The sequence below is a fragment of the Moschus berezovskii genome, chromosome 17 (assembly GCF_049115385.1).
Source record: "Moschus berezovskii isolate FMDL1 chromosome 17, NW_MosBer_1.0, whole genome shotgun sequence".
NCBI classification, from domain to species: domain Eukaryota; kingdom Metazoa; phylum Chordata; class Mammalia; order Artiodactyla; family Moschidae; genus Moschus; species Moschus berezovskii.
The window spans coordinates 71,445,192-71,462,906 of NC_142476.1; the positions used below are offsets into that span (position 1 = coordinate 71,445,192).

Genomic DNA, 17,715 nt, shown 5'->3' on the forward strand with positions numbered 1-17,715 from the left:
CATGGAAAAGAACCCCACCCCACGTCCTCCAACTGCCTTTTATTTGTAGAAAACCTCTAGCTTCCGAGGCCTTCCCTGAATTTCCAAAGAGTATATTTAATCAGAGAAGTGAGAAAATGCAGAAAGAAAGGAAAACAGTCAAGCAAGCAAAATAATAATAATTGTTTAGACATTAAACAAAGTCAAAAAATTTAGCTCCTCCTCAAGGATTATAGCTAATATTCTGAGCCATGCCCTTTGACATGGCTGTTTTGCAGATACTAAAACCCCCACCAGGTGGAAAAAGTGAACTATATACGGCCCACAGCATGGAAACCCCAGACCCCCAGGCCTGCTGGACCTGGAAGGTTTTCTTGACTCCCAATTACCTCACCACTAAACAGAAGAATGTCCAGTCAGAAGAATGTCCATGAACTGACCACCCACCCCATAACTCCCCACCCTCACACTGTCCTTAAAAACCTTTCCCTGAAAGACTTCGGGAAGTTTGGGTCTTTTAAGCACTCGCTGCCTGGACTCCTTGCTTGGTTTCTGTACTAAACACTGCACCTTCCTTCACCCAACCTGGTATCAGTAGACTGGCTTCACTATCTGGGGGCAAGTGGAACCAAGTTTGGTTTGGTAACATTAGGAAATACAGATTTTAGTATGCTGTTGCTGCTGCTGCTAAGTCGCTTCAGCCGTGTCCAACTCCATGCGACCCCATAGACGGCAGCCGACCAGGCTCCCCCGTCCCTGGGATTCTCCAGGCAAGAACACTGGAGTGGGTTGCCATTTCCTTCTCCAATGTGTGAAAGTGAAAAGGGAAAGTGAAGTCGCTCAGTCGTGTGTGACTCATAGCGACCCCATTGACTGCAGCCCACCAGGCTCCTCCGTCCATGCGATTTTCTAGGCAAGAGTACGGGAGTGGCGTGCCATTGCCTTCTCCGAGTATGCTGTTAGAATAACTCAAAAACGCTGCCTTCTGAGTGGTCTGCATTGATGTGGATTTCTTAGACATGCCTGTTGTTATTGTTGTTGTTCAGCTGCTCACTTGTGTCCGACTCATTTGCGACCCCATGGACTGTAGCCCGCCAGACTCCTCTGTCCATGGGAGTTCCCAGGCAAGAGTACTGGAGTGGGTTGCCGTTTCCTTCTCCAGGGGATCTTCCTGACCCAGGGATCGAACCTGCGTCTCCTGAATTTCTGGTAGATTCTTTACCACTGTGCCACCTGGGAGGCCCTAGACATGCCTAGTCAAGGTAAAAGGAATCTTAACGATTCAAACCAGATCTGAATTCAATACAAAATTAGGGGCTAAAAAATAAACGCGATAATGTGTTTTTCTAGCCCTGACTCCTGTGCCTCTGTCTCCCCTGATGACCTCTGGGAACCTTGAACCTCCCATCATCATTTGCTTTAGATTCTCTGTTATCTATTGCTTTTTACTTTACAGGCATATCTAACAGAGGTGCGCAAAAAAGAAAAAAAAAAGTAACATTATTTTAAGCTCAGAAGTTAAGCCTTTAGCAGAACTGTACAGAGAATTAGACTCTCCTAAATTCCCAGACTCAAGCATTCCTGTTAAAAGAGGAAAACCACATTATTTTCTTATATTACTGTATTTCTAAGAGAGGGAAATATAGCCCAGTGCACCTGGAGTTTCTCCTCTGGCTCAGGAAAAGCAACAACAAAAAAATCTGCTTTTTCCTCTTCTTTTTTTCCCTCAAACTACGTATGGAAACACAGAGGTAGACAGATACTGGAGATTGCCCCTGGGCTGGGCTCCTATACAGTCACACTCGCATAAGAAAGCCCTTTCCCAAAACAGTATACGTCATCAAAATAATGCAAATTTAACTGCCTTAGTTAAACACAGGACTTTCAGAGAGTTTTTGCCTATCTTGCTTCACCCAAAATAAAATCCATTATGAGTAGAAACAAGAATTAATAGATCAATGAAAGAGAATATGAGAAGGTAAAATAAAATTAAAACATGGGTTTTAAGGACATTAATTGAATTCACCTAAGTCATTTCCCCATTTATAACAGCTTCACAATTAAACTATTATCATACTGTCTGACACAAAAGAAATAATACTTTTGCTGTGGCTCTTCCCCAAAGCTGTGCAGAAACCAAGGAAGCTTCATAATCACAAAATTCAGTTTCCTATTAGGCAAGTAACACATAAAAATGAACACAGAAATGACAGAAATAAAACGTCCAAGCTGGAAACTTACTGTGAAATCATATGAATAATTTCTAATTGATTTGTATTGGGCAGGAACCTTATACTACAGAACCATGCTCGTCTATTTATCACAATATTCTATATGACATATGGAAACTAATACATTGCTTCATTAATATTTACAGTCTTTCTCTAGTCATGGCTCAGAGATATTTAACATTCTAAAACATAAGCATTGATAATTACATGTTTTACATTTTACTCTAATTTTTAATACTGCCAAGACTATTTAGTATAACTAACTTTTTAACTATGTACTCTTTTCTCTCTTTACCATTAGCATATCAATCAAATTTGCATTATTCTGGTTTGCTCATTTTATTAAAAGTGAATTCAGGGCACAATTGACTTTTCATTTGTTTAACAAGTGAAGAAATATTTACCCTGACAGCCATTGCATTGTAGAGATTCATCTTCATAGTGTAATACGCTAACTGTGAATCAAGAAAAAAAAAGATGGCATATATTTTAGTTTTACACAAAGACAGTACAGCCTATTTTTACATATAAAACATAAGAATCTTTATACATAATACATAATAAGAGTCCTAGGCTTAGAAAAATGAAATCAAACTTTGTATTGAAGAGATAGGCTTCCTAATACATAATGCAGGCTTAACCAGAAAAATCTATGGTAGTCAAACTAGGAGCTAATGGAGATATATGATCATAAAATGCTCTCCGCTGAGTTTGATAATCAATGGTGCTCTACTGAGAATAGAATAACAAAGCAGAAATATTCACAAGTGCTGGTGACACGTAGTATTGTATGATTTATTCACTGGGGTTCTTTTAGCCAAAACTCACAGAAACATAAAAGGAATTCATATTTCAAGACGTCTGGTTTAATGAAAAATTCAAAGAAATGCTGTCTTCAGTCGAAATCGTTCAAGGATATGGATGCAGTGATGGAGCAAAATTGTGCCTTCCAACCATCTGTACAAAATGTTATGTACTTAGCTGCCTCCTGAGTAATCCTTGGGAATTTTCTTTCATTTAATATTCATTTTTAACACTATAAAATCATAAATACAATGATATCATGTTATAGCAAATCCCCTGATATAATGAAGACTTCCTAAAGTCTTGGTTTCTTTCTGGTACAGACACATTTATCTATTCATATACAAATCTCTGTGACAGTAAATATTTAGCAACAGGGCTTATCCAATGAAAATATTGCTTTAAATAAAACTTTCACATCTGTTCTTTCAATTAAAAAGATATAATTAACATAATTCATGACAGTACAATAAACATTGAAATACATATTTTTTCACACAAAATACAACTTTATCCATTTTTATTTAATCAAAACTGATCAGACTAATAGAACTTGAGCCTGGATAATAGTAGTGAGGTTTCAGCAAAAATCAGAGTTAAGTGTCTTAAGCTTTCATATAGGGGTTTTCTCCCCTGCAACAAACAGGAATTCATATAAAAGGGTTTCACTGTAATTAGTATTGTTTGAATTGCCTGATCTGATCCAAAGCAAATTGTCTGTGGAGAGCAGCAGGGCTGGATTATTTATCAACAGTCTGAGCAATTAGGAAACAGTTGGCTGCAATATGTTATTTACAAATGAACACAATGATGTTCATTTTAAATTCTCTTTCTTCCTTATAGCAAGCATGGCATAATTCCTGGTGTTTGAGGTGAATTTAAAATATTTACTTAAATATAGCATTTCCATGGGGCAAACATAACCATTAAATATTTTTATACAGAAGAAACACATTGGAAGCTTTATGTTTGAGAAAGTTGGGTTCAGAAATGATATTATTTATCTTTTTCATGCTCCTTTTCAGTTAGCAGCAGGGAGTTTTCAAGCCACAGCCCTGAGTTCAATTCCTAACCTTGCTCTTACCAGCTGGGTAGCTTGAATATGGTACTTGAAGTCGTCTTGACTTCTATCCTCATAAAATGATACATCACATACTTCACGAAGTTGTTGTGAAGAATAAAATGAGATAAAGTATTTAAGGTGCAAAGCTGATGGTCATTAGGAAAGGGATTGTCACTGTTATACATTTTGTGGCTCAAAGTATATAATTTAACTATAAGTAAAATTCCAAAGAGACTTCCCTGTAGCTCAGTCGGTAAAGAATCTGCCTGCAGTACAGGAGACTCCAGTTCAATCCCTGGGTTGGGAATATTTCCTGGAGAAGGAAATGGCAACCCACTCCAGTATCCTTGCCTGGAAAATCTCATGGACAGAGGAGCCTGGTGGGCTGCAGTCCATAGGGTCGCAAAGAGTCGGGCAGGACTGAGTGACTAACACGTACTTACTTAAAATTCTAAAAGGTATAAGAAGTTAAATTTTATTCTGAATGAAGAAGAGAGAAATATGTTTGAACCTAAACTTTAACTAATTTTATAGTTAAAAGGTAGAAAAGTACTTTGATTCTAAATTATCATTCTTATATGAAGCCCAGATTGATGTTACATTTATTCTCAATCTCTAGCCCAGATGCTTCTGAAAATACCAGCAAAACTTGGCAGAAAACACTGCATGATTCATTTATATGAGGTACCTGGAATAGTCAAATTCACAGAGACAGACAGCCCAATAGTGGTTACCAGGCGCTGGAGGAAGCACAGCAGATACTGTTTATTGGGTACAGAGTTTCCCTTTGAGATGATGGAAGAGTTTTGGAGCTGGGCAGTGGTGGCAGTTGTGTAACAATGTGACTGGACTTAATGTCACTGGATGGTACAGTTAAAAATATCAAAATGATCGATTTTACGCTACATATATTTTATCACAGCTTAAGAAAAAACACTAAAAAATAATTTTTGATTGTGACTTGTACATTTTCATAAGCTATCTATGAGACACTCTGAACACTTCCAAAGTTCTAAAAAATTCATCTTAGTCTCTATATTTCTATTCCGAGCCATGAAGTTTGTTATGCTAATATTTGCCCTTTTGGTTACATGAGTAGTTAAATGATAATTCATACCAAAGCCTATGTTCTTAATATTATTTTTCAGGTTTCTGTCTGTCCTAAAAGTTTTTTTCATTCATTCCATGGAGTTTGATAAGCAAAGCATATCCTAACTACTAAATATTAATAATATATCTAGGAACCACAGACTATAGTAATTCATTAGCAGATATTCTCAAAAGTTTCCTTACTAAAAATTAATCTTATATCTTATTGTTGAGGTACCAAGTCTATTTTTAAAGAATAAAACTAAAGATCTGGGGTGAAGTTCAAGCATAAAATATGATAATTTCAATGTCATGCAAACATTTAGACATTCCCAAAATATTTGTTGAATAAATGAAGAAAGGGAATGAGAGGGAGAGGGAGAAAGAAGAGAGAAAGACAAACAGAATTAATATGTTGCATTTACAACAGATAGAGTAGAAAGAATTCCTGGGATGAAACACAGCATCTGAACACTGAATTAACCACTTGTTCACTATATGGGCTTTGTTATGTCATCTAGCTCAATTTTTAGAAGGCTTTAAAATTATTTTTGGAAGTTGTTTTCCTTTAAAAGCAATTTTCTGAGTGCTTAATATCCATGTGGACCTTTCAGACAGGACTGCTGTTTGATGGGAATGGATCTGTGATATTGATGGGAGCATATTTCATATTTGAGTTTCTTTTTTTTCAATCAGGTGAATTACAGTGTGGAGCGAGGGTGGGGATAAATGAGAAACACTCTCTTACAGGTCAAGTGGTATTCAAAACTCACCATATCAGGTCCCAATTTTGTTCTCCAATTATCTCTCACCATTGTCATTTTTTAGTCGCTAAGTCGTGTCTGACTCTTTGCAACCCCATGGACCGTAGCCCTCCAGGCTCCTCTGTCCTTGGGATTCTCCAGGCAAGAATACTGGAGTGGGTTGCCATGCCCTCCTCCAGGGGATCTTCCTGACTCAGGGATGGTACCCAGGTCTCCTGCACTGGCAGGCAGATTCTTTACCGCTGAGCCACAGGGAAGCCCATCTCTCACCAGGCCACTCCTTTAAACCTCAATCTGATCAAATTATTATCTTTTCTCCACTTCCACACTCACACTATTCCCTTTGCCTGCAACGTCTTATCATTCTTTTCTAACTGATCCAATTCTCTCTCTGTTTTTCTTGCAAGCATTTACAGGAGAAGCTACCTTTTCTCCCCCACTCCAAGAAGCAGCTGGCATTCTCTCAGCTCCAGTGGATACCTGCAAACCAGTTCAGACAGGAGGAAGTACTCCCGGAAAAACCACAACCACAACAAAAACCCAAAGAACAAACAAACAACAACAAAAACCTCACTGTCAGTTCTCAAACTTACTACATTTGTCGCTCTCCCTCCATTTTCGGAGTTGTTAATCCTCCTCAGGTCCACTCTTCTTTCCTCCTTGTCGCCTCCCTGCCCTGCTCCAATAAACCAAGCAACAGATCTTACTCTTTACAACTCCAGCTGTTATCCTGAGACTTGTCAAATCCATGGATCCACAACACACTCAAATACTTGTTCTCACAACTCCCCCGTCTTTCTCAGTCCCAGTGCTGTCAACTTACTTTCATAGTCATGTTCCAGACCCTGGGAACTAGACATGCTCCGCCTCTAAAGTCTTAAACTCAGCAAATTCTCCTCCTTAAATCCCCGATGCCTTAATTTCTAATAAAGGTTTTTCCACCTAGTTTAGACAGACCTAGGACAGGTATTTCCTCTTCCTCAGTTTCAAGTTTCTTTTTCACATATTTTTATATACAACGGCTATATTGATATTTTGTTACATGAACTTATCATAAATTAACCAATCTTTTCTGTTACTGCTGAGCCTTTAGGTTGGAGGCCAAGAAAATCTGAGTTTCAAATGCTTGATCATTTTCAAAAACAGAAGTAATACATATTTATAATAAATTTAAGTGGTGTGTGTGTGTGTGTGTGCTCTGTTGTGCCGACTCTTTTGTGACCCCATGGGCTATAACCCACAAGGCTCCTCTGTCCATGGGATTTCCCAGCCAAAAATACTGGAGTGGGTTGCCTTTTCTTCCTCCAGGCGATTTTTCCGACTCAGGGATTGAACCCACGTCTCCTGTGTCTCCAGCACTGGCAGGCTGGTTCTTTACCTCTGAGTACCCAAGAAGCCTAAATTTGGATGATGCGTCTACATAAACCTGACCAGATCAACTGGCTTTATTTGCTAGGCCAGGCAATACAGAGGAACTATTTGCAGTAAAGTGATGACACTGGAAATTTTAGAAGCCATGCACATATGGATAACAGATCTGGGGAGCCTGTGCCTTTGTTATTTTCCACATCAGTGCCATCCTCATTTTATAATTTTGAGTATGATCATTAAAATGATTTATTATCAAATAATCATGAGTATTTTGTGCATATGCTTTCCCTTGTTCACTGGCCACTGATAGCAATATGGTCATTATCAACAGCTGATTGTTAAAATAACCTTCCTTTTTCCACCACACACAAAAAATTAAAAGCCAATTATATTGCTTCTCAAAGTTAATATATCTTTAAAAGCAAGTAAACTAAACTTATTTTCATATAATTATAATGAAAATGTTAGTAAAGTTTTAAATTAATATTAGGAAGTCAGAGTCTTAAGTTATCTGGTCTTTGATATTTAAAATGCCAGATCCTGAGGGGAAAAAATAGATTATGTTTCAGTTTTTTGCTCTAACATTAAAGAGAGATAAATGTTGCCTTAATGTATAACTGACTTGAAAGCCCTACAAACAGATTTGTAGAATGAGTTAGGCTATATATGGTACATTCATTCATCTAATGAAAAGAAATAAAAATATCTGTACAAGCAACCATGTCAATCTCACTAGTTTTAAAAATAATGACCAAAATTTTATGCATTTTTACAATATATTAAAAACAAACCTGCTGGTATTTATGACATCACATAATGAGAGTCGATAGTAGATGATATCCTTTGTTCCATTTAAAGCTAACAGAATTTTTCTATTTTTACTTTTCTGAATATTAATCAAATACAAAAACTTTGTAAGAAGAACAGTAAAATGATAAGAAGTATATACGTATTGTGAGCCCTTTTGGCAATAACATTATTTTTATAATTTGAAGGATAATCTATTTTTAAATGAGAGTTATTTTTATAAATTAAATGGTTCTATCATAGGCTAGTAATATTACTTTAACAAAAAGTTTTAATCAAATTCTGTTAATATGGTGGCCATATATGTTATTTACTGAATGAGCTCAATTTAAAAACAAACATTGAGCTGTTTAGATCTATAGTTTTATATATATATACATATATTTATCTCATGATAAAAGTATGTAGAATTAATCATGTATATTAGAGTAGCTGCTTTCAGAGTGTATACTTGATATTAAACACAATATAAACTATGTAATGGTTTATACAATATGGTTTATAAAATATGGACTTCCCAGGTGGCACTAGTGGTAAAGAACCCACCTGCCAATGCAGAAGACATGAGATGCGGGTTTGATCCCTGGGTCAGGAAGCTCCCCTGGAGGAGGACACGGCAACCTACTCCATTATTCTTGCCTAAGACTCCCGTGGACAGGGGAACCTGGAGGGCCATGGTCTACAGAGCCACAAACAGTTGGACACAACTGAAGCGACTTAGCATGAATGGTAAAAGGAAATTGAAAAGGATAACAAGATGTATACAGTTGTCCTGTAACACACAAAGTGCTAGTTTTCCAAAAGAGACAGATGATAGATTTCAGCATTATTCTGGTACTATCATCTACAGAAATGACTGTATTCACTTCACCATTTATGAAACAAAACAAGGAGTGGTAAGGACAAGCTACTTAGAACATTATACGGTTGAAAACAAGAAGGGGACCAAAACAGTAGGACCATTTGAGTAACCAAATTGAAGAGCAGGCTGCAGTGAAACCATCACAGGAATCCAGCAGGCCTGCAGTGCTCATGCGCTAAGCACACACCCCGGGTGACTAGAAACCCACTGCTAATGGAAAAGAAGAGTCAGAGCACATCCTCATTAACAGGGAAGATTTTCAAGGTTATGAATCGATACTCCTCAGTTCTTCAGATGGACAAATTTGGGTTATGTTGCCAGATACAGCATTATGAAAGTCAGCAGGAAGACCTGAAATGGAGGTTGAAAATTAAAATAAATAAAAATAGCTGTCATCCAGGAAAAAATAGAGGAATCAAATCACAGTGAGGGAATGCTAGTGGAGAATGCATAACACTTCAGGACTGGATAAGTCAGCTGGTGTTGCTTTGAAAATTATTTAAAAGCTGGATGGAAATATTTTGGTATAGCAGAATTTTAAGGGAGAATTTTAAGGTTCTGTCTAAAAATACAGAACCTATCTAAAATAGAGATCCTAGGACTTCCGACTTTCCACAATTTACTTTCCGTTTGACCTTTGCCACATGTGAGATTGTTGACAACTCAAGATTTCTAACAGTTTCCTCCTTTGGTTGCTGTGATATTGTGTCTCTGCTTTTCTGTTTATTATCTACCTATGATTCCCTTCCTCTCCCTAAATCCTACTAATGCATTCCACAAGCCTTAATTCTTGGCCCTCTGCTCTACTGTTCAGATACTTTTCCATCAGGTAGAAAATCTTACCATCTTAAACTGATGGCTCTAAAACCTTTATCTCCAGTTCTGACTCTTCAGCTCAAAGTTCTCTTTAATAAGCATTTGTTCGGTGCTAATTATAACGTGCCAGCCACTCTGCTGAGAGGTAGCAAAGTCGCCTTACAAGATATCACCACATGGAGGTGTCCTAACATCATCACAGACTCAAAATCTCAGACTCTCATTTCGTAAAAGCTTCACTGAATGTCCAACTCAGAATGTTTTCTTATCAACATCCATGCTTTTGCTGTCATTACAACCATTAATCAGCTTTGCTGAGGGAAAAAATAAAGAATGCAGCTATCTCAGTAGCTTATAAAACAAAATGTTTATTTCTCACTCACATTACCTGTGGGCTAAGCTTCCCTGTGGCTATGGTCCACAACACATGGCTTAGCCCAAAACCAAAGCGATGGGGAGGAATCATTCGTTTACACGGAAGTGGGTAGGGAAGAATTTTTGGCACACATGAATACTAACCACCTATGTTGGCCAAAATGAGGTCTCCAACTTATGTCCCTATGAGTAATTAATTTATCCAGTTAGCAAAAGATTCTGTAGGCTTTCTATGTAACATTTACTGTGATCATTTGAGATATAATAACTAGAACAGTCATTGACTCTCAGGAGGTCCCAGTCAAATAAGAGATGTCAGTAAACAAATGGATCACAGTGACACAAATACCTACAGGAGCAAAGCACGAGGAAGGCACACCTGATGTCTTCCATCTCCTACCATTCCACGCTCAACCTCAGGAGATCAGGGAAGGTCAATCTTTAAGTAAAGTCTTGAGGCATGAGTAGGCATTCAGACCAATGGGAAGCAGGTCAGAGAGAAGAAGGGCATCCAGGCAAAGTAAATAGCATTTGCAAGAAGCCTGTAGGGCACAGCATATCTTAGCAACGGCAAACAGCTTATTTACAATGCTGTGTTAGTTTTAGGTGGGCAGCAAGGTGCATCAGGTATGCATACCCATATATCCACTCTTTGTTTATAGACTGTTTCTCCCATAAATAGGTCATTACAGAGTATTGAGTAGAGTTCTCTGTGCTATACAGTAGGTTATTATTAGTTATCTCTTTTACATACAGTAGTGAATAAAGTATATCTATACAGGTGTAGCAAGAAGTAAGGGTAGATAAGAAGGGATCCTGAGACAATGAAAATCCACCATGTCACATCAAAGAGTGTGAATTTTACACTGTGTGCTATGGCGAGGACTGTAGGCATGGGAGTAAAATTACTCTTGATTCCTAGTTTAGGTTGGAATCAAGAGACTTTTCTGAGGGACAGTGCCAAGTGGTTGATGACTGAAAGGAGATAGAAGGTGGGGAAAAGAGTGTGGCGAGGAGTCGAGAATGAGTTTGGATTTCTGGCTGAATGGTTGTGCCATTTACTTGAATAAAGGTATACAGAAGGAGGAATAGCTTTGGGGTGCCTAAGGGACCTCCAGAAAGAGATTTTTAGAAGGTAGGTAGCACATGGATATACAGGGATCAGAAACTGGGAACCTTGGTTCCATCTTTTAAACTCCTTGAGTCTCCATGTCTTCATCTTTAAAAAAAAGATAGAACACCTGCATTTTCTACTTGACAGACTATGAGTGTAAAACATGTTTTTAAACAAGAAAGGCCCTTAAAGGGCAGGAAATTATTTTATAAAAGTCACATTCAGCTCCTTACCAATGTTCTGCTAGTCCTCCACCTCTCTCCAGCCACCTATATCAACATCCTCAACATTTCCTGTTACACCACGCACATTCCTAGTTTCAAACCTTCATTCACGTGGTTCCTAATTGAAATGTCCTTGCCTCTCCCCAAGCTATAGTCTCCTGATCCCCAGAGGTTCAGCACAAATCTCACCACTTTGACCTTCAGAGATAACATTAACTTCCTACCTGAGCGCTTATTATCTGCCTGTGTGTGTTTGGTGGGGGAGTACCTTTTAAATTGACTTGCCTTTTTAATTAATTTTCTGTATTTAATAGATAATATATTCACATTGTTTAAAATTCAAAACCTACCAAAGGGTTTACAGTAAAAAGTCTATTTCTTAAGCTTAGTCCTCAAGTACTCGGTTCTCTTCTCCTCCAGGCAATTAATATCATTTTCTTGTGATCCTTCCTCAGAAAAGCAAATCAAAATCAGTGGCTTTCAGATCATGCCCTGCTGGCTCAGATGACAACAGAGGCCGCAAGGAAAGAGACCAACCAGTTCTGTTTCCAGTTTCCAAAATAGCTGCACTGTTTGCACCTGTTTTTGGCATACAGGGATTAAAAAGTTTCCTAAATTTTAGTTAAGGGGGAGTTCTATTACAAAAGTTTTAAAATCACTAACTATACCATTCATTTTATAGCCTAATATATACTATATGGCATTATTATTATTGTATGCAGCTGTTAGGCAAAAAAAAATTATGCAGAATAAATTTGGAAATGGTGGTTTAAAGATAGCTACTATAGGACTGCCTGTGGAAAATTCTGAAAGAGATGGGAATACCAGACCACCTGACCTGCCTCTTGAGAAACCTGTATGCAGGTCAGGAAGCAACAGTCAGAACTGGACATGGAACAACAGACTGGTTCCAAACTGGAAAAGGAGTACGTCAAGGCTGTATATTGTCACCTGGCTTATTTAACTTATATGCAGAGTACATCATGAGGAACGCTGGGCTGGAAGAAGCTCAAGCTGAAATCAAGATTGCCAGGAGAAATATCAATAACCTCAGATATGCAGATGATACTACCCTTATTGCAGAAAGTGAAGAGGAACTCAAAAGCCTCTTGATGAAAGTGAAAGAGGAGAGTGAAAAGGTTGGCTTGAAGCTCAACATTCAGAAAACAAAGATCATGGCATCTGGTCCCATCACTTCATGGGAAATACATGGAAAAACAGTGGAAACAGTGTCAGACTTTATTTTTTTGGACTCCAAAATCACTGCAGATGCTGATTGCAGCCATGAAATTAAAAGACGTTTACTCCTTGGAAGGAAAGTTATGACCAGCCTTGATAGTATATTAAAAAGCAGAGAGATTACTTTGCCAACAAAGATCCGTCTAGTCAAGGCTATGGTTTTTCCCGTGGTCATGTATGGATGTGAGAGTTGGACTGTGAAGAAAGCTGATCGCCAAAGAATTGATGCTTTTGAACTGTGGTGTTGGCGAAGACTCTTGAGAGTCCCTTGGACTGCAAGGAGATCCAACCGGTCCATTCTAAAGGAGATCAATCCTGGGTGTTCATTGGAAGGACTGATGCTAAAGCTGAAACTCCAATACTTTGGCCACATCATGCGTCGAGTTGACTCACTGGAAAAGACTCTGATGCTCGGAAAGGTTAGGGGTGGGAGGAGAAGGGGACGACAGAGAATGCGATGGCTGGATGGCATCACCGACTCGATGGACATGAGTTTGAGTGAACTCCGGGAGTTGGTGATGGACAGGGAGGCCTGGCGTGCTGTGATTCACGGGGTCGCGGAGAGTCGGACACGACTGAGCGACGGAACTGAACTATAGGACTATATGTGTGACAATGTGTACTACTGTGCGTGAGAGGGTAATTAACAGAGTCAAACACTATCCTTCATTCATGCCCCACTCCCAGCTCAGGAGAGTAGCAGGTCCTTTTACACATTTTTGCTTCAGTCAGTTAATATGTGACTGTCCCCCCCCCAGCTTTGCTCCCCTAAAACCTGAGCTCTGAGAAATCATACGGAGGGGGTGGGGGACATCAGTGGGAGAAACATGGGCAGAAAAAGAGAAATAACGAAGAAAATATTCCACATGCCTGGGAAAGAGTGGGGCATTAGCTTTTTGTAATATTACAACATTTGGCATTCTTTTTGCTCCTGAAAAAGTGAAAGAAATTGTTAGTCGTTTGGTCATGTCTGACTCTGCGACCCCATGTAGCTTGCCAGGCTCCTCTGTCCATGGGATTATCCAGGCAAGAACTGTGGAGTGGGGTGCCATTCCCTTCTGCAGGAGATCTTCCTGATCCAGGGATCAATCCTGGGTCTCCAGCACGGCAGGCAGATTCTTTACCATCTGAGCCACCAGGGAAGTCTGGGATGTGGCTAAAACTCTAGGGATAAACTTGGCATCTGTGGAGGAAACGGGATTCTGAACACCAGGGAAGATACCAGCTCTGGCAAAAATTCCCCTTCCCTTTATGTGGCGGAATTGTCATGGAGTCCTTGAAGGATGAATCCTGAAGGATTGAATACATGAGCTTGGACAATAGATATCTTGTGAATGAAGACTGGACAAAAGTGAGGAATTCTGCTCTAGTGGCACTACTTAAGTCTCACAGGAACTCTGTATAAACCCGAGAACGGAAATCTCCAATAATGATTGAGACTGAACTGCCTACCTCTCCATGTAAGCGTTTTGGAATCAAATCCAATTGGGTTTGAACTTTTCTCCACTTATCACTAACAATGTATCCTTGGGGAAGTAACCCTCTCTGGGCCTAAAACTATAAAATGGTGATAATATTCACAGGACTGGCATAGACTTTAGTCGGTATTATTGTTGTTGTTTAATTGCTAAGTCATGTCTGACTCTTGGGACCCCATGGACTGTAGCGTGTCAGGTGCCTCGTCCATGGGATTTTGCAGGCAAGAATACCTGAGTGGCTTGCCATTTCCTTCTCCCGGGGTTCTTTCTGATCCAGGGATCGAACCCATGTCTCCTGCTTGGCAGGTGGATTCTTTACCACTGAGCAACCTCGGGAGCCCTTAGATGGTATACACGTTAAGTATATAAAATGCTTAGTACAATATTTTACTCTCACTAGTCAGCCAGTAAATGGCAGCTATTCTAATCTCATTCAGTAATTATATGCCAAGATCAGATTATGTTATTTACTGAGATCTTTGTTAGGGGATTCCCTGGTGGCTCAGAGGATAAAGCGTCTGCCTACAATGCGGGAGACCCTGGTTTGATCCCTGGGTCGGGAAGATCCCCTGGAGAAGGAAATGGCAACCCACTCCAGTACTCTCGCCTGGAAAATCTCATGGACTGAGAAGCCTGGTAGTCGCAAAGAGTCAGACACGACTGAACGACTTCACTTCACTTTATGTTAGGTACTTTGTACACAATGTGTACAGATAAATAAATAAATAAAACAGATGTGTTCAAAAACACCATACAGATGAACAGATTTAAAAACCATCAAGAACTGATTTAACTGAGGAAAATCTCCATTTTTTTTCAAGAACCCCAAGATAATTAGATCCAAATCTGGAAAGTAACTTGGTGATCATGCTGAGTGGCTTTCTTTGTGAGCCAGTTGAGACCCTAAAGTAACAAAACAAATTTTCTTGGGTGGCTCATTACTTGAACTTTTAAAGATATTTTTTTCAGCAACTCCAATATCATTGGAACAAATATAGATTCCAAAGTTGAATATTTTGACAATAGTCATTGAAATGTATACATTTTTCATATGCTTGATTAAAAGGAGGTGTCAATCATTCATAACCATCTGGTTGGTGACTTGTGAGTAGAAATAGCAGCATGAAAGTTAAGTCAGTAATGTTCATGGAATGCCATATGCATAAGTATACTCTACAGTCTTGTCTACACAAAGTCATAGATCTCATGATGAATAATAATAAATAATGTGGCTAAAGATGCTCATTATTCCATAGAAAACAACTTAATTTTTGATCATTCTGTTTACGTAATCTGACTCTATTAAAAATTGACTTGCAGGAGCTCTGACTCACCGAATCTGGGAAAATTTGAGCAGCAAACCAATCAGTGATAATTTATTATAATCCACTAAACAAAATAGAAACTCACGAGTTAAAACTGTTATAAATAAATGAATGGATAAAGAGGAAAAAGGCTCTTTCTTATACAAAAATGCTAACAAGAAAATGCAGAAGAAATGACAAGGTTAGGAAAACCACTATTTGACAAATATAATAATTCTTATCTAGTAAGAATCATAATGACATGGTAAATCTAAAAGAAAAAATTTTGGTGATGAAGGAGATATATACCCAGTTTTAAAACACTGCCTCATAAGATAAAAATAGCAAGTCTAAAAGTGTGAGAGATACCACCTTAGATTATCAAATTTAGCATCAACTGCCATGAGACAAACTGACATCATATGGTTCCTAATATGATGTGCTGACATCATATGGTTCCTAATATGATGTATTGTAATATAAAATGTATAACCTCAATACAGCAATGAATAAACATAAACCAAAACTGAGGAATAATATAAAAAATAATTATTCTATACTCTTCAAGAACAAAGGTCATGAAAAGCATAGACAGACCAAACACATTAAAGGTAACTATGGAGAAACAACAACTAAATACAATGTGAAACACTGGTTTATACCCTGGAGAAAACGTGTTTGCTATAAGTTAAATCACTGGGACAATCCGTGAAATATGATTAGAATCCAAAGAACAGACAATTGATTTGTATAGATGTCAGTTTCCTGATTCTGATCATTTTAATATGGTTATGCAGAAAATATCCACTGATGAATTGAGAGGTAATGGGCACTTCCTATAACTTTGTCTAAGTGATTCAAAATAGCAGTGGAAAAAACCCAAAAATACATATAGACAGGTAAAAGAAAATTATATAGTACATCTGTTCACTTGAATGCAAGAATATAGGAGAATTAAGAATAATTCTTAGGAGATATAGGAGAAATTAAGAATATAGGAGAATTCCTTGTCCTATTTTTGCAAAATTTCTATAAATTTGAAATTATTTCAAAATTTAAAAATCACTTTTTAAGTAGCCTTACAATGATGTAAGAGATTAGTGTTCTAGACAAGAAAACCCATGCTAACAATTCATGAAATTAATGAAATATCCTTTGTTGCAGACATGTAAGTGAGCTATTCAGCCAGGTAAATTAAAAGAATAAAATTTTCCTTGGTATTAGTGGATTTTTAAAATCTGAAGGGACATATATTAATTAACTGGGAACATATAGTATTAAATAGGAACTTAACTCAAGAGAATCATGATATTTAGAGAATCTATCACTAAAATAGGTTCCCCAGTAGGGACATCAGATCTACTCTATAAAAACATTACAGTAATTTTAAATCTAGCTGTGAGAGAGATCCAATACTTGTAAAAATCTGTGCCAGCATCTTTAAAAAAATACTTTATTTCATTAAATCTATTCGGCTCTTCCTCTAAACAGTCCCTTTATTTTATTAACATGTTTTACAATTTCCTCACCAAAGGTGGATACATTATTTTTTTAACTTTTAATTGGAGGATAATTGCTTTACAACGTTTTGTTAGTTTCTACTATACATCAACATGAATCAGCCATAGGTATACATATGCCTGGCATGTGCAGTTCATGGGGTCACAAAGAGATAGACGTGACTCAGTGACTGAACAATAATAATACATATGCTCCCTCCCTCTTATTATTTAGTTGTCTACTTATTTTTCCTTTTCTCCCTCTATATCTTTTAACTTAATTTAAATGCCTCTAATAAAGAATAAATTAAGAATAAATTAAAATTTTTATAGTAGAAAGCATAACAAATCAGAAAATTAGTGAAGTATGAGAATGATTAGAAACCTCCTGATTTTATATCAAAAAATTATTTTTTCCTAATTTCTAAAATCTCTTAACTAAGGTATAAATTGGCAAGTTATCTCATACTTCTGCAAGTCTATTGGTGGATATAGATGACTGTGTTATGCTACATTTATTAAGGTAAATCTTCAAAATCTCCCAAGAGTCAATCAAAGGGAATGATAAGTAGCAGAGAGAGAAACTGCCTTACATTTTTCCTTTGTAGAATTAATTTGGGGCACTTTAACCAATGTTTACTAACTGTTGGTGAGCCAGAGATTAGTCTAAATGTTGGTGGACCAAAAATGAACAAG

At 37.8% G+C, this 17,715-nt stretch overlaps 1 protein-coding gene across 1 annotated transcript in view; it reads right to left on the minus strand.

Moving 5' to 3' along the window:
• SPATA17 (spermatogenesis associated 17) overlaps positions 1-17,715 on the minus strand; it is a 237,148-nt gene that overhangs the window by 181,717 nt on the left and 37,716 nt on the right. Inside the window, exon 4 of the mRNA XM_055419887.2 lies at positions 2,615-2,665. Within this exon, the coding sequence (XP_055275862.1) occupies positions 2,615-2,665 (51 nt within the window). The remainder of the gene's footprint in view (positions 1-2,614; positions 2,666-17,715) is intronic.